This window comes from Cervus canadensis, chromosome 28, assembly GCF_019320065.1.
Source record: "Cervus canadensis isolate Bull #8, Minnesota chromosome 28, ASM1932006v1, whole genome shotgun sequence".
NCBI classification, from domain to species: domain Eukaryota; kingdom Metazoa; phylum Chordata; class Mammalia; order Artiodactyla; family Cervidae; genus Cervus; species Cervus canadensis.
In genome coordinates, this window is record NC_057413.1 from 47949295 (window position 1) to 47971598 (window position 22304).

Sequence of the window (22304 nt, forward strand, 5' to 3'; positions counted from 1 at the left end):
TCTTTTTATCCTGCTGCTTTTGTGGGTGGCCTAGAACTACTGTTTCAGGGGCCACATGTGGGTGGGCAGTAAACCTAAGGGTCCTACAAAGTGGGAAGTCAGATCAAAGCCCCTTCCTCCTTCAGCCCGACAGATGACACCATCATTCAAAGAGGGACCCAATCCCACAGCTCATCTTCTTAGCTTTGGTTTTGGATGCAAGGGGAGGTAGGAGGTGGGGACAGAAAGTGTCCCTGGTGATAGGTAAGTGCAGCTGGCTCTCAGTATTGTTTGGGTGGAGAATTCATACTGCCTGTGGACTGGGATATTTTCACGCTACAAGTCAGTTTAAAGTGGTCTCTGGTTGGGAGTGCCTCCAGGTACCTGGCAGAAGCAAATGCATTCCTCTCTCTTTTTAAAATACTTACTTTGGTTGTGTTGGGTCTTAGTTGCTGTTCACAGGGTCTTTGTTTCAGCACGCAGATTCTTAGTTGCAGTATGCAGAATCTTATTTCCTGGCCAGGTCGAACTTGGGAGAGGGGAGTCTTAGCCCCTGGATCACCAGGGAATTCCCAAAATGCATTTCTTTCTTGAGGATTGTACTTTAAACCCAGACTTCAAGGAATTCCTCCAGATAAAATTTCAAGGAATATGAGCTTACAGTGAAAACAAGGTACAAAAGGAAAAAACAAGGCATAAGTAAGAGTCATTAGGAATAACAGGCAACAGAACCAGACCAGCAAAGTCTGAGAGTTTGGAAATGTAAAATACAAAAATATAAAATGTCTTATTTATGTTCAAAGAAGAGCTATGACTGATGAAAAAATGTATCAAGACAAAATTGGTTTGATTTAAAAATTTTTTTTAATGAAAAATACACTATTTGACATTAGAAACTTCATGGTTTAGCAGCAGATCAGGCACACCTAGAGGGAAGATGAAATGGAAGTAGATGTGAGGAAGCTACATAGATGGAGCCTCAGGGACAGAGAAGTGGAAACTAAGGAAAGAGGTTAAAGAAGTTGGAGGATAGAGTGAGGAGATGTGACACAAATCAAGAGTTCCAGAAGGAGAGAGGGTAATTTTCTATAGTTGATAATTTATAAATCCTAAGAATCAGGAAGATCAGTTAATCACAGACAGTGGAAGTTGGGAACCTAGATAAATAACAGAAACTACAGGACATGAGAAAGATTGACATCTAAGCAGCAGCTGTAGGAACTTTCTGATGGTCCAGTGTTTAGGGACACAGTGACTCCAATTCAGGGGGCATGGGTTCCATCCCTGTTCTGGGAACTAGGATCCCACGAGCTACTGGTGGGGGGAGGGGGGCAAAAAAGTAGCAAAAGGCAGCCTGAAAGGAAGAGGTGGAGTTAGAGACTAAGACTTATTGCTTGACTGCGGGGGAGAGGATGCAGTTCTGAGGGAAGAAATGCATAAAACGTGCTTCTCCAGTGGTGGTTAGATGAAGGCTGTAGCTACCAGGATGGTTGGCCTGGCCCAGAGGGAGTGAGGGAGCACTGCAGAGTCCCAGTTGTCATGTGAATCAATCCTAGTTTAATGCCAAAACCATGATTCTGGCTGATAAGAGAAAAAGACTATTGAACTACTTGGCTCACAGGAACACTAAGAAGGCTGGAGAGAAGCTCCAAAAAGGAGTGAGGGGTAAAGTCAAAGCAGTGAGAAGCACTCCAGGTCCTACTTTGGAACCAGAATCACTGAAGATGTCAGCACGGCCACCAAAGGTTCACTCCACTTCACTCTGCTCTAGGCTGAGACATTTCCAGCTGGGGCCTCTAGTCACCTGCCTGTGAGGGGGATGCTGGGAAAGCAAGTGTCTGGTCTTTGATGTGGTGGGAGGTGAGTTCTGCCCTCTTTCTAGGTTTGTGGTGGGGTGTTTCCAAGCATGAGAAGGGGGTTCAGGTGAAGACTGGTTGAAAACTGATACATGTCCACCACAAGGCGGTATTGGCCCCCAAACCTCCAAACTGCTACATTCCCCCTTCAAGGAGGAGGCAGAAGAGATGTAGGAAAGCTCTGAGCTTCAGTTTGGGTTGGTTTGGTTGGTTTTGGTTTTTATTTAACAGCTTTGTTGAGATACAATTCACATACCATATACTTGATCCATTTAAAGTGTTAACAGTTCAGTGATTTTTAATATATTCACAGAATTGAGTGACCATCACCACAATTTTTTTTAACATTTTCAACACCCCCAAAAGAAATGCCATACTTTGTAGCAGTTACTCCTCAGTTTTTCCCAATCCCCCCAACTATAGGCAACCACTAAACCACATTCTGTTTCTAGACTGGCCGACTAGGGGACAGGACTATAAATGGGATCATTATGTGGTCCTTGGTGTGCAAACCAGCTCAAGGGCTGTAAGGGTCAGGGAAGCAAAAGTCACAGCCTGGGAGTGTTTGCCCTACAGAGACGTAAAGTCCTGAGGGCAGGGAAGGCTACTGGTGCGTGGGAGTGGACAGGGGCAAGGATGAGCCACGGGAGCTGCAATTCCTTCTAACCCAGATCCTAGAGCTTCCAGGTGGAACATGTTAAGGTCCTGGGGGCCTGCAGTGGCCACAAGGGCCCTTTATCTCACCTTCCCCCATCAGCCTTAGCTCCGGAAGGCACAGTGTCCAATCAGTTCTACAAATGAGGAAAATAGATCCCTGCTTGATGATCTGCTGAAGTTGCAAGCCATCCAGCTCGTAGCGAGATGGGCTTGACTCTCCAGCCTGCCAGGTGAAAGCTCTTCTGACCACATAACCTTCCGAGAAGGCCCACCCCTGGAGTCCACTTAATTCCCTCGGCTGAGAGGGGGTGCTCAGTCCCACACAGCCTGCCATCCTCACCCAAAGGCCCCCGGCATGGCATGATTCAGCCTCAGAGCTGAGGGCTCCTGTCTCCTTTCAGCCAGGAAAGTCCCCACCCTTGGCAGACCCCTGGCAGTTAGCACACAGGCCAAGTCATGGAACTCCTGCATTTTATTCTGTGGAAAGCCCCGGCCCTACCTAGCCCTGACCCTGTCTCCAGGGCTACCGGAAGGTAGAGAAGCTCTGGGTGCTTGTGCAGGAGGCGTAGGGCACGCCCCGGGAGCGAATCTGCAGGGTGTGGAAGGTGAGGGGTGGGTTGGGGCCCAAGGAGCCTGGGTTCAGGGACTCGGTGCGAGGCTCCATGACAGTCACGGGAACCGCGTAGGACAGCATCTGGGGCCGGTCGTCCTGGCGTCTCAGCGTGCCCTTGCCCAGCAGGTGCAGGATGCAGGAGAGGACGTCAGCACTGCCGCAGGTGGACCCCCTGCCAAGGCTGCTGACCAGGCCTCTGGGAGGACACGGGCCCTTCTGCCAAGCCTCCAGCACCTGGTATGGAGCGCCGAAGGGAAAAAGGTCAGGGACGCCCAGCTTACCCCACCTCTAGCCCCCAGTCCAAGGGCAGCGAGGCCCAACCTCACTCACCTACAGGGTCCACAGTGAGCCCGACTTCACATGGGGATCCATCTCCTCCTGGAGACTGCCCCCCACCCTGCAGGGCCCCCAACTCCTCCTGGAGACTGCCCCCCAGCCAGCAAAGCCCCCTCACCCACCACCCACCCCCACCTACCAGGCAGACAAGCTGGTCAATGTGCAGCCCCTCGTCCCCGTGGGCTTTGAGGATTCGGACAATGAGGCAGTTGAGAAGGTTCCGTCTCTTCTCCAAGTTCCGGCCCTCTTCGTCCTCAGCTTTCAGGTATGTCTGAGCTGGGATGAGCCACACGTTGCCCCTCCGAGGCCTGGGTTCCTCGCTGCCATCTCGAATCTTGAGCAACCCTGAAATAAGCGCTGGTCACTTGACAGGGGTCCCCCGAGGACACTGGCCCCAGCTCAGGACACAGGCCCCAGTGCCCTAAGTACAGACCTGCTGGGGTGTCCTTTGTCTCATCAAGGTCCAGGGGGCCCCTTGAGGAAGTCAGAGGCCCAATTGCCTGATTCAGCACATCTGGAGGGAGCCCTGAGAGTGCCAGCAGACTCTCCACAGAGACCGCCTTGGGAAGAAGAGGGAAGCATCAGGGCCTCCCAGGGTGAGGGGGCAGGGAAGAGAGAGGGTGGAGAGAAGAAAAAGGACGGATAGGTCGCGAGAGCAGGGAGGCGCGGGGGAGCTGGGCCACCTTCAGCTCGTTGAAATGCAGCAGCAGCCACATCTGCAAGGTGGACACATGCAGCGTCTGGTCCCCAAACTGCAGCTCTGCCCGGCCCAGCCACGTCCACTGCAGTCGCCTTTGCGGGGCCCGCTCCAGGGCAGGGTAGCTCTGACCTGAGGAGTGTCAGGGAGGCGGCAGGAGTCGGGGGGCTGGTGAGGACGCACCATCGCTGGAGTTTTGTCCCCACTAACCTCTGCAGAGCCTGGGGTCCAGCGTGTCTGGACACTGGCTCTTGGTCTGAGCTTCCAGAGCTTGGCCTTCCTTGAGTCTGCCTCCTGGGTCAGCCTCAGGTATCTGGGAGCCCAGCCTGTGCCAGGCAGCCTGTGATCAGTGCCTCTGAGGGGTTCTCCATTTTTTTAAGGGAGACAGAGCCAGGAAGTGAGAAAGGACTGGGGCTCTCATCAAACTGGAAACAATGTCTTGAAGCTGGAGGAGGAGCTCCCTGAAGGCAAGGTCTCAGTATCACCCACCTCCTTTGCTGCTGCCCAGCCCAGATCAGCCCCCAGTGGGAAGCTGAGGTTACGATGACTGACAGGAGCCAGACAATCATCACCTTCTGGGGACCTCAGGTGCCTCTGCCTCTATCCTCCCCACCATAAAGGGAGTCCCAGGTCTTTATTTGAAGACTAGAAACAGCAACAGTCCCGGGATCTGGTGCCTTTCGCCCTACCCCTACTCCAAACCTAAGCTCCAGTCTTTTCTTCTCGAATCTACAGGCTGCCAGGCCCAGGGGCTACCGCCAAGCCCAGGCTCTTTCCCAGCATCCCATCCTCTTCCAGGTCCCCAGTTCCCTCGGCCCAGTTGCTCACGCTTGTTGTAGAAGTTGGAGTATCGGTTCAAGGTGCCCCTCAGGTAGGCAGGCAGGCAGGTTCTGGGGTTGAGTGTGTGGCAGATGGAGGCGGTGGGCCAGCAGCGTGGTGACAGGACGAGCACAGACACTTCTGGCATCGCCCCTTCGTAGTAGAGATCCTCGCTCTCGTCCTCCTCCTCCTCCTCCTCCCCTGCCACGCCAGCTGCTGCTGCCGCCGCCACGGCCCCAGCTTCCAGCTCAGCTTCCTCCCCGGTCCCTCTTTCACGCCCCCTGCCACTGGCGCTGGCATCACGGCTCACCTGAAGATGGAACACGGGGTGCCTCTAAGCCAGTCGGCTCCTTGGGTCGGTCCCAAGCCTCTCTCTGCCTTCCTCTCTTCTACTTGCTAGTTTAGTTCCCTTCCCCGCTCCCACCTGTATCTTCTTCTCTGTGTCCTCCAGCTTCAGGAGTTCCTGATCGAGCCGCTGGAGCTGGTATACGTGGAACTGGCGCTGCAGTTCCTCGGAGGTGCTCAGGCTCCGCAACATCTGCTGGGGGAGGCGGTTGGGGAAGCAGGGGCCAATCTGCTCCAGCACGGCCCCCTCCAGCCAGCTGGAGCCCACGCCCAGGAGACGGTCCGCCATGTAGTGCCTGCAACGTGCACAGCCCAGGCCGAGCCTTGGTGAGGCTGCCTGGCAGGGCCTCCCACTCAAGACTCCAGCCTGCCCAGACCCCAGCCCCCCAGGCCCCGAGGGCTTGCCTTGCCCATCATCCTGCCTCTCCCCACCTCCCTCTTCCTCAGTCCACACTCACTGGTAGTAATGCTCGAAAGTGGTGGCTATCTCCAGGCCAGAGAAGATTAGGACGGTTTCCAGGCATCGCTGCAGTTGGGCCAGCATCTCCATTCCCCGGGCCCCACCGATCCGGCTGCCCTGGATCCGCTGGTCGATGTGCCGGGCAAACTGCTCGCTCACCTGGGCAGTGGGGAGAGCACAGGAAAACTGTGAAGGAGGCGAGATCAGGTGTGTTCAGGGTGGTGTCATCGTAGTCAGAAACTGAAGGAGAGAATGGAGCTGGTGAGCGGGAGCACAGGAGGAGGGCCTGAGCAAGGAACTATGAATGGCCAGCAGCTTTCTCAACTGGTCAGCAATTTTATAAAACTCATAAAATCATTAACAACTGTGTACAAACATTAACAATACTGGGACTTCCCTGATGGTCCAATGGTTAAGACTCCCATGCTACCAATGCTGGGTTTGTCCCGCGTGCCACAACTAAGATGTAACACCCCCAAATAAATTCAACAAAATAAAGAACATTAGAAAAAATACTAACAATGATAAAAACAATTTTCATATCTAGCATGTCTAAAATCCAACAATAATTTAACACAAGACGACAAGCACACAAGGCCGCTGAGATAAAGTGAGTCACACAAATGTTCCGATTTGTGAACTTAGAGGGAAGGGACTTCATTTCTCTTCAGCTCTTATCACAGTGCCTGACACATATTAAGTGTTAGAAGTGTTAGTCGGTCAGTCATGTCCAAGTCTTTGTGACCCCATGAACTGTAGCCCATAAGATTCCTCTGTCCATGGGATTCAGCAGGCAGTAACACTGCAGTGGGTTAAACACTTGTTGAATATTTTCGGAATAATAGGAATGGTGGAGGAAATTATAGTACATTCATTTGATGGACTCTATGCAAAAATCTGAGGACAAACAGCAACATGAAAATGACTTTTAATGTAAGGATCAAAAGAAAACAGAATAAAGCATTTAGCTACTCATGGGTAAAACTATGTGAAATAAAAAAAAACTATGTGAAATCAAGCACGCAAGCAGAAGCAAGTATGCAGAGATGTATTAGGATGGCACAAAGCGGGTCATTTTTTTCTTCTATCTTTGTGTGTGTGTGTGTATGAGATCTTAGTTCCTTGCCCAGGGATCAAACTTTGGCCCACAGCAGTGAAAGTACAGGGTCCTAACCATTGGGCCACCAGGGAATTCCCTTTTGTTTTTAGATTTTTGATAGCATGGTCTATACCAATACATGCCTCCTGCTGAGTGGGAATGTAGGGGGTGGGCAACTTTGAGGAGAGGAAGAGAGAGTTTGAGGGGAGAGGTCTCAGGGGAGGGGACACAGGAGGCTTACGTGGGCAGCTCTGAGGAAAGGCAGCTTCAGCAGGGCCCCAGCACAGCCATTCTGCAGGGCCAGCAAAAAGGCTGCCCGTGGCCCAAAGAGCTCGGAGCTCGACTTCTGCAGATTACTGAAGTGCTCACAGTAGCGGGGCACAAAGTCATCGTCCCGCCAGCGTGAGGTCAGAAAGCTGTGAACCTGGAGGGTGGGAGGCGGCAGCGTGAAGGTGACCCAACACACCAGGGGCACAGCCCCGCCCGCCCTCCGCGCGGCCCACCTGCTCCTCCACCACCGCCCGCCAGCAGCGCGTCAGGTTTCTCATGATGCTGCTGGGAAGCCCCCGGGTGGCCAGGGAGCTCCAGTCGTGGCTTCTGTTTCTGCCCTCTGTGGACACAGGGGAAGGGGCAGAGGAAGGGCAGGGTCAGCCCCTCAGCTCCTGGGTCCCCATTCAGGGCTGAGCCCAGGGGATCTTTCCGGACATGCTGCCCACAGCAACGATGCTCCCAGGTACGGGTGACACAAACCAGGAGACGAGCAGCAGGCTGGGCGTGCAGGGAGGGGACAGTGAGGAAGGACAGACGCCTCCCCAACCCAGCTCCCAGCACTCACTGGGCCGAGGCGTGGCCACCGCCGCGGGGGGCGCCTCGCAGGGCTCCACGTGCACCAGCAGGTGGGTGAGGCGGCGCACCCGGGAGGAGAACGCCGCAGCGCGGCTCTGCGGGTTGTGGGCGGCCTCCCGACACTCCAGGTACTGGTCCAACAGCCAGCCCAGGGGGCTGACGCCTTCTTCATCTGGAGGCGCGGAAGAACAAGCTAAGGCAGGTTGTGTGCGCAGAGCCTGCGGGGGAGGCTGGCCTGGATGGGCGTGCAGAGGAAGAGCAGTGGACCACCGCGGGAGGGGAGGGAGCAAGGCCCCTCCTGACTGTGTGTGTGGGGTCAGCTGACACCTGGGACACATGGGAAAGGAGGCGCCCCTGGGCTGTGAGAAGCGGGGGACCTGGGGAGACTGAATAAATGCAGGTGCCAAATGGGCCAAAGGCATCACCCAGGGAAGAGCAAGAAGGGGCTGGTGAGTGGGGCTGAGCGGCGGGATGGTGAATGGGCCGGGGCAGGGGAGGTTACCAGGGCAGGTGATGTTCTGCACCAGGGGGCTGACCAGGGCCTCCCAGCAGGTCTTGCCCAGCGCCTGGGCAGCCTCTTCGTCAGGGAGGAAGCGACTGGCAAAATTCTGCTCGTGGCGTAAGGCCCCGTTGAGTCTGGGGAGGGGAGGGTGTAGGAAGGTGCTGGGGCTGCAGGCCTAAGTCCGCCAGCCTGAGACTGCAGGCTACCCCTCAGGCACCCACGTGCTCGCACACCTGGAGCTCAGGTGCAGGAGCCCCCTGCGGTCCTCCGAGATGTCCTGGCTCCAAGCCTGCGCCCGGACCATGTAGAAGAGGCGCGTGTGGCGGCACAGCTGCTCCCGGAACACCGGCCAGAACGTGGGCTTGGGGCCCAGGACCTCCAACCCCCGAATGCGCGTGTCAATGCCGCCCTGCAATGCACAGAGGCCCGTTTCCACCGGCTCCACACCCTCAGGATGGGCTGGAGTGCTGGTCCAAGAACTGCAAATCACAGGGCGCAGAGCATGGGGCCGACGCCCCCCCACCCTGTGTCTCCCAGCCCCACCTGCTGGCAGCGCTTTATGCGGATCTGGATGACGGGCCAGACGCGGCTCAGGTTCTCCAGGAGGACCACCCGGCTTGCGGAGGGCATCACATTCACCTGGTGGGGTGGAGGGCAGGTAAAGAGCACGGTCACTGTCCGGTGTGTGGATGGGAGTGCGGAAGGCACCCTAGTCTGCTTCTGTCCCCTGCTGTCCCTCCTTCCCCCAGCCCTGGGATGCATGGGGTTCTGATGGAGGGGGTCCCAATGCCACCCTCACTGCTCAGGGCCTGATGCCATCACAGGGGCGCAAGATGGAGGAAACGGGGCTTTAGGGATCTGGGCAGGAGGGCGGATCCCATGAGGGGTGGCCAAACGGCACAAGGGGCCCTACCGAGTTGAGTTCCGTGTTAAGGGAGGTGGCGCTGTCGCCCCCGAACACCACCACCCTAGCCGGCATGTAGCTCAAGTCCTCGCTAGCCACCAGCAGAGCCAGCTGCCTGGGAGGGAGGAGGGCAGAGGAACCAGTCAGCACCAGATCCAGTCGTGTCCCCGCAGACACAGCCGGGGGGATCTTTTGGTCACGTTCGGGGGATGGGGGGCCCTCCCAAGACCAACAACGGGGAAGTCACAGGAAGGTGTGGGTGTGTGCCGGGCATAGGCCTGGGGCCCGCTACCTGATGAGGACGCCCTGCTGCATGTGCAGGGTGATACGGTGGGAGCCGGCGCTGCCGTTGGACTCCCAGTAGGTCTTGGGGTTGCGGTCCGTCAGCTTGCTGGCCCGGTGCGGGTTGGACGACACCTCCACCTTCTCCCAGCACTTGTCCTCCTTCATCTCCATGCTGGAGCCTGCAGGCACGCGGGAAGGGGTGGTGGTCACAGCCTGGCAGGTGTGGGGGGAAAACACACGGAGGTGTGGAGACTCGGGGTGGTGAGGGCACGCGCACGAACCCTGGCACAGGTATCTGAGGAACACGTCGAAGAAGGGGATGTTGATGGGGCGGTGGGTTCGTCTGTGGTCTTCGATCTGGCCCAGCACCATCTGCAGCCGGGACACGGAGAGAAAGGGTGCAGGGAGCAGGCAGGGACATGGAGTCACATGTGGAGGAAAAACCCAGCAGCCCTGGGACGTCCTCCATGACACTGGCAGAGCAGGGTCAGCGAGCCGAGAGAGGCCGAGAACCAAAGCCCCCCAGGTTCACTAGACTCACCTGCCTTCCAACTTCAGGAACACACCCCCTTCCCCTGCCACCGCTTGGGTTTCATACTCTCACCCAGCTGTGAACCCACCAGCATCCCCTGACCTTCCCCCTGACCTGGATACAGCCTCCCAGGATGTTGGTGGTGAGCTTCCGGTAGAGGTGGGCATGCTTCTCACACTTGAACACCATGTCCCGCAGCTCCTGAGCCAGCTCCAGCTTTCCCAGGTGCTTTTCCAGGGCCTTGGAGATGGCATCCCGGGCTCCCAGCTGATTGAGCACCACGGCATAGTCCCTGCTCACGGAGGCCAGGCGGTGCAGGAAGAGGATCAGCTCCTGGAGCACCTGGGATGGGTGTGGGGGAGGTGAATAAAGGGGATGGACCACAAGGCATCTTCAGCAGTACTGACTACACCTACTGTGTGCTGGGTGCTAGGGCTACTGCAGAGAACAAAGAGTGAGGAAGTGAAGAGAGAGGGATGGGGCTTCCCAAAGAATCCACCTGCCAATGCAGGGGACAACCCCTGGTCCAGGAAGATCCCACAAGCCTGGGGACAGCTAAGCCCATGCGCCACAACTACTGAGGCCAAGCTCTAGAGCATGTGAGCTGCAACTACTGAAGTCCACACACCTACAGCTTGTGTTGCACAACAAAAGTCACCACAGTGAGAACCCCATGCACCACAACGAAGAGCAGCTCTCGCTCACCACAACTAGAGAAAGCCCATGCGCAGCAACAAAGACCCAGTGTGGTCATAAATAATACGTGGATTAATAAAAAGAAAATAAGCAGCTTGAAAACTCAGCATTAAAAAAAAACAGAGACAGGGATGGGGAGGCGTGAGGGCTGGGTGAAATTAGAGAACCCAACAAACTGCAACGGGAAAGCCAAGAGGTGCCCTGGACCTGGGGCTGTGCACCACTGACTACGCTGGCAACAGGTGCCGGGGGCATCTCTGGTTGTTTCTTCTCAGGCCCAGCTGTCCCAAGAACCAGCTGTGGGGCTGGGTTTTGAGATGCTCAGGCCCCAAGCAGAGACACCTGAGGACAAGGAGGGGGCCAAGAGGGAGCAGATGTGTGTAAGGAAGCCCACCACAGAGCTAAGACCTGGGGAGCAGCCAAAAGTGTGTGCTGCAAACATGCACTGCCTCCACGACTCTAGTTCTCTGGCCCCTTCCCAAGCCTTCAGTACCCAGGGGCGCTCCAGGGCAGAGGGCTGCGATGGTCCCCCCCCCCCCCCGCCTCCTTCACTCCCCTTTCCTCCACAGGCTCAGCCAAACAGGAGCCACTGAGGCTCTTCTTTGCTGTTGGACTTTTGGGGGCACCCATTTTTATTTTTTCATTTTTGGCCACGCCCCAGCATAGGGGTTCTTAGTTCCCTAACCAGAGATCTAACCGGTGCCCCTTGCAGAGAAAGCACCACAGAATTTTAACCACTAGACCACTAGGGAAGGCTCCACTGAGGCTCTTAATGTAACATAAATATAACCTTTTATGTAACAAAAGAGATGGCAAGTAAGATCACATCTGGGCTTATTTATCTAAGGAAACACAGGAAAGATACATAAATGAATACAAGTGGTTATCAAAAAGGGGCACGTGGGGGACACTGGGAAAACAGGGGACTCAGGTGGGAGTGAGAATTCTCAGTTTATACCTTGTTACACTGTTCTCATTAGTGAACTCTGTGAACAGTATGACTTTTTCTTTTTTTTTTTCAGTATGACCTTTTAAAAAAATACATATAATTCAGCTTGAAACACAAAACCCAAACCAAGAGCACAAGGCTCCATGGTGGCCTTCTGAGCCCTGCCCAGGGTGGGGTGGAGTGGAGTGGGGTGGGGCGGGGTGTCTGCCTTGCCAGAAGCTGCCTGGTCTCCCCGCTCAGCATCTCCCGGGGGCAGGGTAGGGGTACCTCTCGGTCAGTGTTTGGGGACCGCAGGCAGGCCATGCAGGCATCCATGGCTTCGTGCCAGGGGAGCAGCAGTGCCTCAGGGAAGTCCACCAGCTGCATCAGGATTCTGGGGCGTGTTGGGGGGACAGGAGGAGAGAGATGTGCAGTCAGGCTCAGAGACCCCTCTGCCCCGCCCCGCCCCGCCGCACCCCCTCACCTCAGAACGGCCAGGTGCAGGGGCTTGTTGGCAGCAGGAGTGTCGAGGCTCCGCATGAGCACAAGGAAGGGCTGGGGCTGCCGCTGCAGCTGCAGAAGAAGGGGCTTGGCCTCTCCCTGCCGGGGCCCCTCTGAGCGGAACGCTCCCTCCAGATCCAGAAAGATTTTCCCAGCTGGACCGAAACCCTCTGCCAGACGCTGCAGTGGTGTGTTGGAGCCCTGAGTTGGGGCTTCCTTTGCTACAGGAGAGGGGAAATCACAGGAGTTGGCCACTGTTAGTGACGGGAAGGGTCAGAAAAGGAGAGACACATTCATAACTCTCGTTGTCTCCTCTCTTCTCCTAAAAATGTTTTTGATTTTTTTCCCCCTAAAAGTTAGGTTTTGGGGATCTCAGAGCTCTTAATGTACTTGTAAGACAGCTTCATGACAAACTTTTTATTTTGTTTTCTTAAAAGAGCAAGGGAGGGACTTCCCTGGCAGTCTAGTTCTGTGTTTCCACTATAGAAGGCTGGGTTTGGTCTCTGGACGGGGAAATAAGATCTCAAATGTTGCGAGCTGAGGACCACCCTCCCCCCCCAAATAAAGCAGAAGAGCTTCCTATGAGCAAACAGGAGAGCATTTTCCAGAAGCATGCAATAAACTGTTTTTCCCTCTAGCAGAAAACATTCAGTGTGAGGGCTTTCAGGGCTTCACATCTCTTGTGCTGTTTGGTCTGCCTCTCACCTTGCAGGATCTTAGCTCCCCGACCAGGGATTAAACCTAGGCCGCTGTATTGAAAGCGCCAAGTCTTAACCACTGGACCGCCAGGGAACTCCTGCAACGTTCTAACCTTACATCCTCCTTCATTCTTTGGAGGGAGCACAACCGCTGCTTCTCCATTCACTGCTAATCTCAACATTTCAGACTCTTCCTAAGGTGCCACTGGTCTCAAGATAGGATTGCACAAAACCCGGTACAGACGTCTCTCCTGGGCTAATGCCCTCGGAGAGGCTAGTATGCAGAGCTGCTGTCCGTGTGGCACCCCACCTTCCACTCTGGCTGCGTCAGCTGATTCCTGAGGCTGGGCCCAGGCTTCCAGCAGGGACGGCTGGACCGGCTGCCCTGCCAGGGCCTCGGGCCCGTACTTCCTGTAGACGCGGCAGTTGAGCAGGTCCCTGAGGGCGCTGTCGTCGAGTCGCTGCGGCAGAGCCAGTAGCAGGTCTTGGGCCAACTCTGTGGGCACAGCCAGTTCAGCCAGGATCTCGTCATCCAGAACCTGCCATCGGGGGGAGACGCTCTCGCTGCAGGCGCCTCTACCTGCCTGCAGAGGCGCTTGCCAGGGGAAGGGTTCTCTGCATGCGCCTTCTCCACCCCGAACCTCTCATGGCAGGCTCCTCCCAAACAGCTCATCAACGCCCCCCAAACATCTTAGACCCCTCCCCGGAAGCCCCTTACGCTGTCGGCCTCTGCTTCCCATCCCAAGCCTTCCACACCCCCTAACACAGTCCGACTCTACCTCCCCATCCAGGTTCTCCTGAAGGATCTGGAGAACCTCCTGATGGTCGGGGCCATCCAGCTTCTTGATGAAGAAGAGGAGCTCCCACCACTCAGCCTGGGTCAGGTGTTCACTCTCCTCAGCGTCCTCATCCTCAGGCAACACGTAGGGCACAGCATAGAGCTCGGTCATGGGCTTCCAGCGCCAGGACGGCAGGGCTGTGGAAGTGGGTCACGGGGCACAGAGATGTTGCTGCCCGCCCCCTGCCGGACCACTGCTCCGAGCTGACCCCTGGCTTCCTCTCTGGGCTCACCTATACCCACGGCTCCACTGACCGCTGCCCCCTGGTACTCATCAGCAGCCTCAACCACATCCTCGATGTCTTCCTCAAAGCCCAGAATCTCCAGCATGTGCCAGTGTACCCAATAGGTGCGGCCTGTTGACTCCCACAGCACCTGGGGGAAATGGGGAAAATCGAGAGGGAAGGGGCCAAGAGCTTACCTAGTGACTGGCTATGTCATGATGAATGTGAACACACAGCCTTCAGGGTGACACCTGCCCAGGTTTGGAAAAACCTCCGAAGAGCAAAACACATGGTATACGGAGAACCCACATGAGCACGTAAAGGATGCTTTCTCTAAACGGGAACATCTTTCTTCTCTCTTATCCTTGGTGGCTTTTATTTTTTTTTTAAGTATTTATTTATTTATTTGGCTGTCTTAGTTTCAGCATGTGAGATCTTCTATCTTCACTGCGGCATGTGGCATCTTAGTTGCAGAGTGTGGGATCTAATTCCCAGACCTGGGATCAAATTGGGGCCCCCTGCATTGTGAATGTGGAGTCTCAGCCACTGGGAAGTCCCTATTCTTGGTGGCTTATGCCCCTATACTTCCTCCTGGCTTTAACCACACTGTCTTATTACCAGGTTCTTTGTGGGAGTGAGTCTCCCTGACCTCAGGGTCTTCTACAAACAAATTTTCTCAGCCTTCCAAATGGCTCCTCTCTCAGTCGCTGACCCCCTTTTACCATCCCAAGCTTACTGAGGGTTTTCGCTTTGAGTAGCATGCCGGAGCCCCCAGCATGAAGCATGATGCCCCAGCTCTGCCCCACGCAGACAGACCCCCGGCGGTGGCCCTGCTCACCTGCACAGGGGGCACACCATTGTTGCTCTGCCGGAACTCGCCCTCGTCCCCGGCGCTGATCTCTTCGTAGTCATCCAGCATCCGCACTCGCATGCCCGGCTGCAGCGCATCCCGCACGTACAAGGCATAGGTATTGCCACTTGCGAACTCAGAGCGAGGTCGAAACCTCCTTGACCTCCTGCGGGAAGGCAAGGCCTGGGCAGGTGGGAGCCCTGGGCCCTCATCCACCAGCTGGGGCTGGAAGATGGAACCGGAGGGCTGTCCCGAGGGCCCCTGTCTGCTCCAGGCCTGGTCCCAGCGCATGGCCTGCACCAGCTCTGAGATCAGCGTGCCCATGGCCATGCTGAATTCCAGCTCCAGGCGACCCCTCTCCCTACTCAGCTCCTCAGGAGTGGAGTTCGGGGCTCCTGGTTCCGCAGCAGTGTCATTCAACTGATCCAGGAGGAAGGTGACATGCAAATAGTGCTTCACCAGGGAGAAGAGCAGCCTTCCTGGGACCTGCAGGACACAAACTTTGGTCTACATTTGCCTTGTTCCAGCTTTCTCTCCACACTGTCCTCTGAGGACAGGTGCAAAGGCCTGGCCCCCAGGTTTTGTCCACAGCTCCCTCCCAACACTCCCCACAGAATACCTGTGGCAGCTGAATGCCCTCAAAAGACATCGGGTGTTCAGAGAGCGTGGCCTGTGCAAACAGTGCCAGCAGAGCACAGCGGCTGTCAAAATCCAGGTGTTTCTCAATGGCCTCTTGCTGGCTTAGTGAGAAAAGGATCTGGGTCCGGGTCCCTGGAACCCATATTCCAATCAGTAACAGCTCCTAACCTCGTCCTTCCCAGACCCCTCTTGTGGACCCTCCACTCTTAGTTCACTCCTTTTGCTGTCATGCAGCAGAATGACATGATTTGCTGATTTGCTTCAAAAGCCAAAGCTTACTTTTTTATTCTACCTTATTACTACCTCATCTGCAAAAGTTTAAGTCTAAACTCTTCCTCTGCCTAGGAAAACAGTTAATAGGAGGTTCTTGAAGATTCAATCTTCCCTTTCTGCAGAGATGCCCACACTCACCTTCCCACCTCCCTTTCTCCAATGCAAAGGGAAGGGTCACAGAATCATTTACATACTGATGAGATCAGAGGTGCCTATCATAGGGCCCTGTGAGGTGTTAAGCTGACCCAGCCCCTCTCCAGCTCCCCTTTCCTTCCCATGCTGCCCCTCACCAGCATCATGGGAGGCCAGGGCTTGAATCATCCGGCCTGCACTCCAGCGAATCTGATAATCGGGACTGCTGAGCATGTGCATGAGCAAGTCCAGGACCCTTGGGTCTTTGAAGACCCCAGTGAGGGGCTCAATGCTGGCGTAGGCACTGAGCACGTGGACAGTGTGAAGCAGAGGAGCGGGAGGAACGGTGCCCACACATTCCTCCAGCTGCCGAAGGGCCCTCTGAATCAGAGACTTCACGTCAGTTTCCATCTCCCCCAGCACGGATTTGTCCAGCGCTCCAGCCTCCCCTGCTGTCTCCTGGGAGGGCCCGATGACCTGGCCATCCTCGCCCAGCATCTTGTGGCAATTGGCATAGATTTCATCATTGGACATCCATAGCAGGATGTGCTCAGCCTTGCAGTCCACATGGTTGGAGCCCCCTTCCCCGTCATCCCCACGCCGGAGGATGAGCCAGCGAATCTGGTACTCAGGATGCCCATCATGGCCCACTCGCTGGCGGATCAGCTCGTCCGGATAAGCGTGCAAGCCGGGCCCCAGGGGCACCCTGAATTCCCGGTAACGGAGTTCCCCTACCATCTTGGCACCTGGCAACACAGGGAAAGAGAACAGGCAAGCTAGAGTAAGGGGTCAGAAAATCAAGGACATCCAGGAGTTGGGACAGCAAATGTGGCAACAGCTGTCAGGCTGTTGGGTGGGGTGAAACAGGGTCCAGGAGTTGCCTGCTCTAGCTGGGTGGGGCCAGGCCTAAGCAGAGGAATACCAGGAAGTTTGTTCTGAAAGAACTCAAAATTGGCGGGTTAAAAGGCAAGTCCAAGGCCCGGCATGCAGCATGGAGGCATGCAACATGGAGGGAGCTCGTTTGGAGCAGTGGGGAGGGGACAGTGGGGGCAGGGAAGCCTTGGAATTAAAGTGAATCCCAGGGCCCTGGACAGGCTGCAGCGGACCTGGGGAGGGGGTATGTGATGCCCAGAGGGATGTGTGTTTTGGGGTGTTGAGGATCGAGAACAAAGTGTGTATGCAAAGGGGTGGTAGTAGCTCTAATGGTTGAAGCACGAGAGAGTCTGCAGGAACAAGAGACCCCGAGATCTGGTGATGGAGCGAAAGCGCAGGGCCCGACGGGCTGGGAGGAGGGGCTGGTGGGCTGAAAGCACCCAAGGCTGGAGGCATTGGAGCATCAAGGTCGGTGGGGGCGACGTGAGGACCCGAAAAGTGTGCACATGAGACCTGGTGGGTGAGGGGCGCGCGGTTTGGGGGACCAGGATGGAAGGCCGAAGCAGCCAGGGGCGCGCGGCAAGGTATGGGGAGGGAGGGGGGAGGGGGCCAGGCCAGAGAAACCAGAATCCCGAGGCGCGGCGGGATAGGGGACTCGAAGCCCGGGGGTGGGGGGCTGGGGGGCTGGGGGTGAGTGGGCGGAAGAAAACCCTGGCTCGGGGCGGGGGGCCGCGGCGGGGCTCGGGCCACCTCAGAAGTCGATGGGGGTCCCAGTGCGTGGCCTGTCCTTCGCCGAGCTAGGAACGCGGCACAGACGATGGCGGCGGCGCCGGCGGAGATTTGGGCTCCGCCTGGGCCCCCCGAAGGGGTCGAGGCGGAGAGGCGGGAGGGGGCGTGTCTTCGCAGGTCTGGAGGCCGCAGGGGGCGTGGCGCGCGGGCCCGAGCGCCCGGGCGGCCGTCAGCGCCCCGCCCGCGCGCAGGTCCGCGGCCTCCCGGGCCCGGCAGGGCGGGGCCCGTCCCCCACCCGCGGCTCTGCCCGCCCGCCTCTGGGAGCCCCGCCGCCCGCCCGCTCCGAGCCGCCGCTCATTTCCGCCCAGCCCGGCGGAACACTGGGGGCCCTAGGGGAGCGCCGGGGCGGAGCCGCCAGTGCCACCTCGGCGACGCACGGCGCCTCCTCTCCGGCGCCGCCCTTTCCTCTTCCTTTTGGCCCCCCTCCTCCTGCCACCGGAAGTACCTGCCCCTCTAACCAAAGTCAGACCTGGAGACAACTTTGGAGGTCATTTACTCCCCCTCCGTGACGTATAGAGGGATCGAGGCCAGGGGGCGGCTGGAAGTGAGGGGGGGGAACGGCCCCAGTTGTCGCCCCATATTTTCCTTTCTCCTCCCCCAACGGTTGTTTACTTCCGTCCCCTCCAACACTTGTCCAGTAATGTACTATCCTCCCCAGAAAAACCAGAAATAGATTTAAAAAAGAATGGGGGCCATTTTATTAGAGTCCAGGAATATCAGCTTTGGGCAGCAGCTGAGGGCAGCTTCACGTAACTCTTCATGGGGGGCAGCGGCCGGATCTTTCGGCCTGCCCAGCCCCCCTTGCGGTGCCATAGCCCACTGTTCGGCCTCTTTCCCAGCCAGCGGTTCCGCCCAGCCTTGCCGATGACCCGTTTGTTGTGATCAACGTTGGAGACTCGGCCCACTGTGGCTGTGCACGTCTCCAGCACCTGATGGAGAGAGCAAATGGAAGGGAAAGCACCATGCGGGGAAACAGCCTGACACGTTGAGGGCAGGGGCCCTGGGGAACTTCTCAAACCCAAAGAAAAAAGGGGAGAAGATACGGGAAAAGTACAACATAACTGAACCCGAATGCAGGTCCTACAGTAGTTGAGAATGAAAGGCACTGTTCCCTACTGCCAGCCTGACGAGGCACACCTGGTCACATGGCAGAAAAGGACAGACCTAGCTCCAGGCACTTCCCAACATAAAACACCTGGGAGCTATCCTGGACAGGTAAGGTACATTCCAAAGATTCCTCCTGTACTGACTCCTCCCACCTGCACTCCCCCCCAACCCACCACGCACCTGCATCTGCCTCTTAGAGGGTAGCTGGATAATGGCTGTCCCGTTCACCTTCCGTAGCAGCACGCCACAGGTCCCTGGGGAAGGGAAGAAACAGTTGCGACCCTCCACAGAGCAGGAGGTGGGGGCAGATTTTCCAGGGCCACCACCCCACACACTGCCCTTGCTTTCCCTTTGAGGGGCAGAAACACTGAAGCAGGAGGCATGTGTGGTTTTAGGTCAAAAACACAACCACCTCTTCAGCCTTGTTTTTCCCTCTTTTTTCTCTGCCACTGGACAAGATGTGGGCTCATGGGTTCAGAAAGCTGCAACCTCAAGTACCCCCTGGCCTTTCAAACTGTAAGATCTCAACGAGTTCCTTTCTTCCTACCTGCGGCTCGGATATACTGGGCCCCGCGGCCTGGCTCACTCTCCACGTTGTTGATGAGGGTCCCCACTGGCAAGGCCCCAAGAGGATGGGCGTCCCCTTCCCGAGCAGCAACTAAAAGACAGAATTTCGTCAGCACCAGCACCCTTGAGCCTCTCAGCCCACGCACACCTGGTGGCCATCACTCACCTGCCATTCGGCCTATGTGATCCGAGTTCAAGATGGTATCTCCAGCCTTCATGTTTTCTGTGGCAATGATCCAGCGTTTCCGGTTGCCCCCAGCAACCAGAGCTATGTCTGCTGACCTGTGCAGAGTGAGGGACAGGTAAGCAAACCACCTAGGCAGCCTCACATCTCCTGAAAAGCCACAGACCACCCAGCCACCCACACCACCACTTCACATCCCAAACTTGCCTACAGGGATCATAGCGGACAGAGATGACCTTCTCCTCAAAGGGTCCTGGCTTGGATTCCTGCTCCGGCCGGAACCGCAGAAAGTCAATCATTCGATAACGCTGCTTGTGGCCCCCGCCAATACCATGCACCTGGATACGGCCTGTGGTCAGGATAGCACAGGATCATGAGTGGGTCAGATGAGTCAGTTCCCAGCACTGGGAACAGACACATCCTAGGCAGAGGGCAGTGCTTTCCCAACATTAGGACACAAGCAGAAAATGATGAAAATTTGCATAGCACAATGGGGTACGTGGGAGTGAACACCCACGTGGAACTTCGTAAAAACACAATTACAGGGGGTGCTTCCCTGCTGGCTCAGTGGTAAAGAAGCTGCCTGCCAATGCAGGAGACAGAGGTTTGAACCCTGGTCTGGGAAGATGCCACATGCTATGGGGCAACTAAGCCTGTATGCCACAACTTGAGCCTGTGCTCTAGTGCCTGGGAGCTGCAAGTGCTGAGCCCACATGCTTCAACTACTGACGCTTGAGCGCCCTAGAGCCGGTGCTCCACAAGAGAAGCCAAGTAGCCCCAGCTTGCCACAAGTAGACAGAAATCCTGAGCAGCAACAAAGAGCCAGTACAGCCAAAAATAATTTTTGAAGGGTGTGCAGGAAAATGTCATGGAACTTCCTGAGTATGTCCAGTTTTCTTCCATTACCTATCTTTAGGAGCACAGGCTATTTATGTTGTTTTACATTCTATTCTCTCACTCTTACACACATACTACATGCGTAAGAGGAGTCCAACAAATGCTTTCTAATTACATTCCTCTGCCTGTATCAAAATACAGGCCAAGGGTCCTACCATGTTTTTGCTCTTTACTGCTGAAATCTTCTTGCCGTTGTTCTTACCTGTGTGGTTTCGGCCCCCAGACTTCCTCATCTTTACTGGCATAGTGGTATACTTTGTACGACTCTTCCAGGACACAAACTTAGCGCTAAGGGCCACAGAGGTAAGGACTGGGCGGCAGGGAAGCAACATCGACGCAGAGGGCAGCTGAAGGAGGACATTGTTTGTCACCTAGAAATAAACAGAAATTTTTTTCACTTGAAAGCTAATTGAAGGAGAAGCCTCAGAGAACCAAGGGAGAAGGGACAAAGTTTAGCTTGTGGCTTCCTTCCTCCTGGAAGCGTCCCAGACCAGCTACCCCCAAACTCCACCCTTCACAGCCTGCACAAATACCAGTTCAGAATGCTTATCTAGGTGCATGTGTGTTGATCATCTCTCCTCATCTGATCCTCTCACCTCTGAAGTATTTCTTCAATGGAATTTTCTCCCCTTGGTGCATCTTCTTCCAAATTTGCCTCAAAACTCTCCTCTAAGAAACTTTTCCTTCCTTAAACAACTACCTTCTTCAGTGCTGGTTAATTCCTATATATCTGTGTACCACCATCAGCACCAATGCCTTCTACCCCTTTTGCTGCATGTTTCTGAGAATTTTCCAAACATGAATGGAAGGGAGAGATCACTTATGTCTTGTTCCCTGCTGTTTTCTCAGCATTTCACACAGTAGGTTGGTTTGGTTTTGAATTTGAAGTACACAGCTGCCAAACTCTACCATCAGTCTGAAAGGTCCAGAGAGCGTAAGGCTAACTTTCCTGTAATCACTAGTTACCCATGTCAACAAACTGGCACTTGCCATCTATCTCTACAAGGATTAAATCATGTGCTGCTGTAGCTGCTGACCTCCAACACCTCCTGATGGAGCTCAGGATGGAGAGCAGAAGTGAGGCACCTGGGTTCCCAAACACCTGGCACGACAGATTTTCAGATAGTTAGATATTCTCGGGAGCTGATTTTTATGAGTCCAATTCTTTTATCTCCTCTTATCGAGAAAAACACTAAAATTCTTCATGGTGACAACTGTTTCTCGTGACTAGTAGAAGCTTCACGAAACCAGCAGAAACATTTAAAAAAATGTGCTTGATTGCAGCCCACTCACCCTTTACCAAAATCACATACATACTGTCCTTCCCTTCTACCTCTCTGGAGCAGTTTCTCAGAGCTATCTGAGGTGCTATCTCCTGGGCTGCAGTCCTCATATTTCCCCAAATAAAACAACTTTCATACCATGCATTTTTTAAGTCGACACCCACTAGGAACTTCGTGATATCTTTATGTTAGTCTCCAATTCTCGGTTATCTTGACCTTAATTTCATAATTTCAGTAGTAACTCATTCTTAATGGTTATAATAATGGTTAAGGGTCCGGGCTTTGAAGCCAGACTGCCTAGCTCCAGTGGTTGGTGTATCACCTTGGACTACTGATGTATTCTCATATATAAACTGGGACTGAAAATAACTGTAACTGGTTGAAAGGAATTCACTTATTTAAAACATCTATTATGCTTGGCTTATAAGAAAACAATAAATGTAAGTTACTGAAACTTGTTCTTTTGTCTACAAAATCACTTTCACCTTCAATATCTCGTTTAAGGACTCCAGTGACCCTGTGAGATAGCAACACTTAGAAAGGAGAAAGCTGAGACTGAGTGACTTATTAAGGGTCACGGGCCGATGTGACTCCTAATCAGACTCTCATCTCCCACCTCGATTCTCCTGGAGACCCCTCTCCGACAGCCGGAGTGGGAACAACTACCTTCCCGGGTAAGATGGATTACCTGGGCGGCCGGGAGCACGCTTGGGCCGGGGATGGCGGCAATCCGGGGGGTCAGGCTCAGTGAGCCAAGAGCGCGGGTCACTGCCCGCAGGGCCATGAGTTTGGCCAGACTCGGGCGTGCTCAGCACGCCACCATCACCTTTAGCCTGGCGCCTGGCGCTGCTGGATGACGCTAACAGGTCCCCGTGCCGTCGCTCCAACATGACGT

At 55.3% G+C, this 22304-nt stretch overlaps 2 protein-coding genes across 2 annotated transcripts; both read right to left on the bottom strand.

Moving 5' to 3' along the window:
* Window positions 1-2033: 2033 nt before the first annotated feature.
* On the bottom strand, window positions 2034-17622 carry CUL7 (cullin 7). The gene is made up of 26 exons (XM_043449358.1): window positions 17333-17622; window positions 15868-16455; window positions 15285-15436; window positions 14654-15151; window positions 13825-13966; window positions 13533-13729; window positions 13064-13292; window positions 12039-12276; window positions 11843-11948; window positions 10045-10272; window positions 9680-9770; window positions 9406-9577; window positions 9123-9228; window positions 8753-8848; window positions 8443-8618; window positions 8210-8343; window positions 7697-7879; window positions 7365-7471; window positions 7103-7285; window positions 5761-5921; window positions 5382-5598; window positions 4967-5267; window positions 4125-4270; window positions 3875-4001; window positions 3581-3786; window positions 2034-3339 (listed from the first exon to the last, which is right to left on the bottom strand). Exons 2-26 carry the CDS (start codon window positions 16445-16447, stop codon window positions 3016-3018), a joined length of 5100 nt encoding a protein of 1699 aa, XP_043305293.1. The 5' UTR covers window positions 16448-16455; window positions 17333-17622; the 3' UTR covers window positions 2034-3015.
* Window positions 17623-18045: 423 nt separating this feature from the next.
* MRPL2 (mitochondrial ribosomal protein L2) lies at window positions 18046-22288 on the bottom strand. The gene is made up of 7 exons (XM_043449394.1): window positions 22098-22288; window positions 20329-20497; window positions 19437-19578; window positions 19212-19327; window positions 19026-19136; window positions 18659-18732; window positions 18046-18300 (listed from the first exon to the last, which is right to left on the bottom strand). The coding sequence occupies exons 1-7, from the start codon at window positions 22191-22193 to the stop codon at window positions 18088-18090; spliced, it is 921 nt and encodes a 306-aa protein (XP_043305329.1). The 5' UTR covers window positions 22194-22288; the 3' UTR covers window positions 18046-18087.
* Between the last annotated feature and the right edge of the window lie 16 nt (window positions 22289-22304).

Coding starts and splice junctions, on each gene's coding strand:
- CUL7 (XM_043449358.1), bottom strand. CDS start 16,447: ATGGTAGGGGAACTCCGTTACCGGGAATTCAGGGTGCCCCTGGGGCCC. Junction 7,880..8,209: donor GCAGAACATCACCTGCCCTG/GTAACCTCCCCT, acceptor CCGCGCCTCCAG/ATGAAGAAGGCGTCAGCCCC. Junction 7,472..7,696: donor GGTGGCCACGCCTCGGCCCA/GTGAGTGCTGGG, acceptor CTGTGTCCACAG/AGGGCAGAAACAGAAGCCAC.
- MRPL2 (XM_043449394.1), bottom strand. CDS start 22,193: ATGGCCCTGCGGGCAGTGACCCGCGCTCTTGGCTCACTGAGCCTGACC. Junction 20,498..22,097: donor GCGTGCTCCCGGCCGCCCAG/GTAATCCATCTT, acceptor GTTTATTTCTAG/GTGACAAACAATGTCCTCCT. Junction 19,328..19,436: donor GTCCGCTATGATCCCTGTAG/GCAAGTTTGGGA, acceptor CACTCTGCACAG/GTCAGCAGACATAGCTCTGG.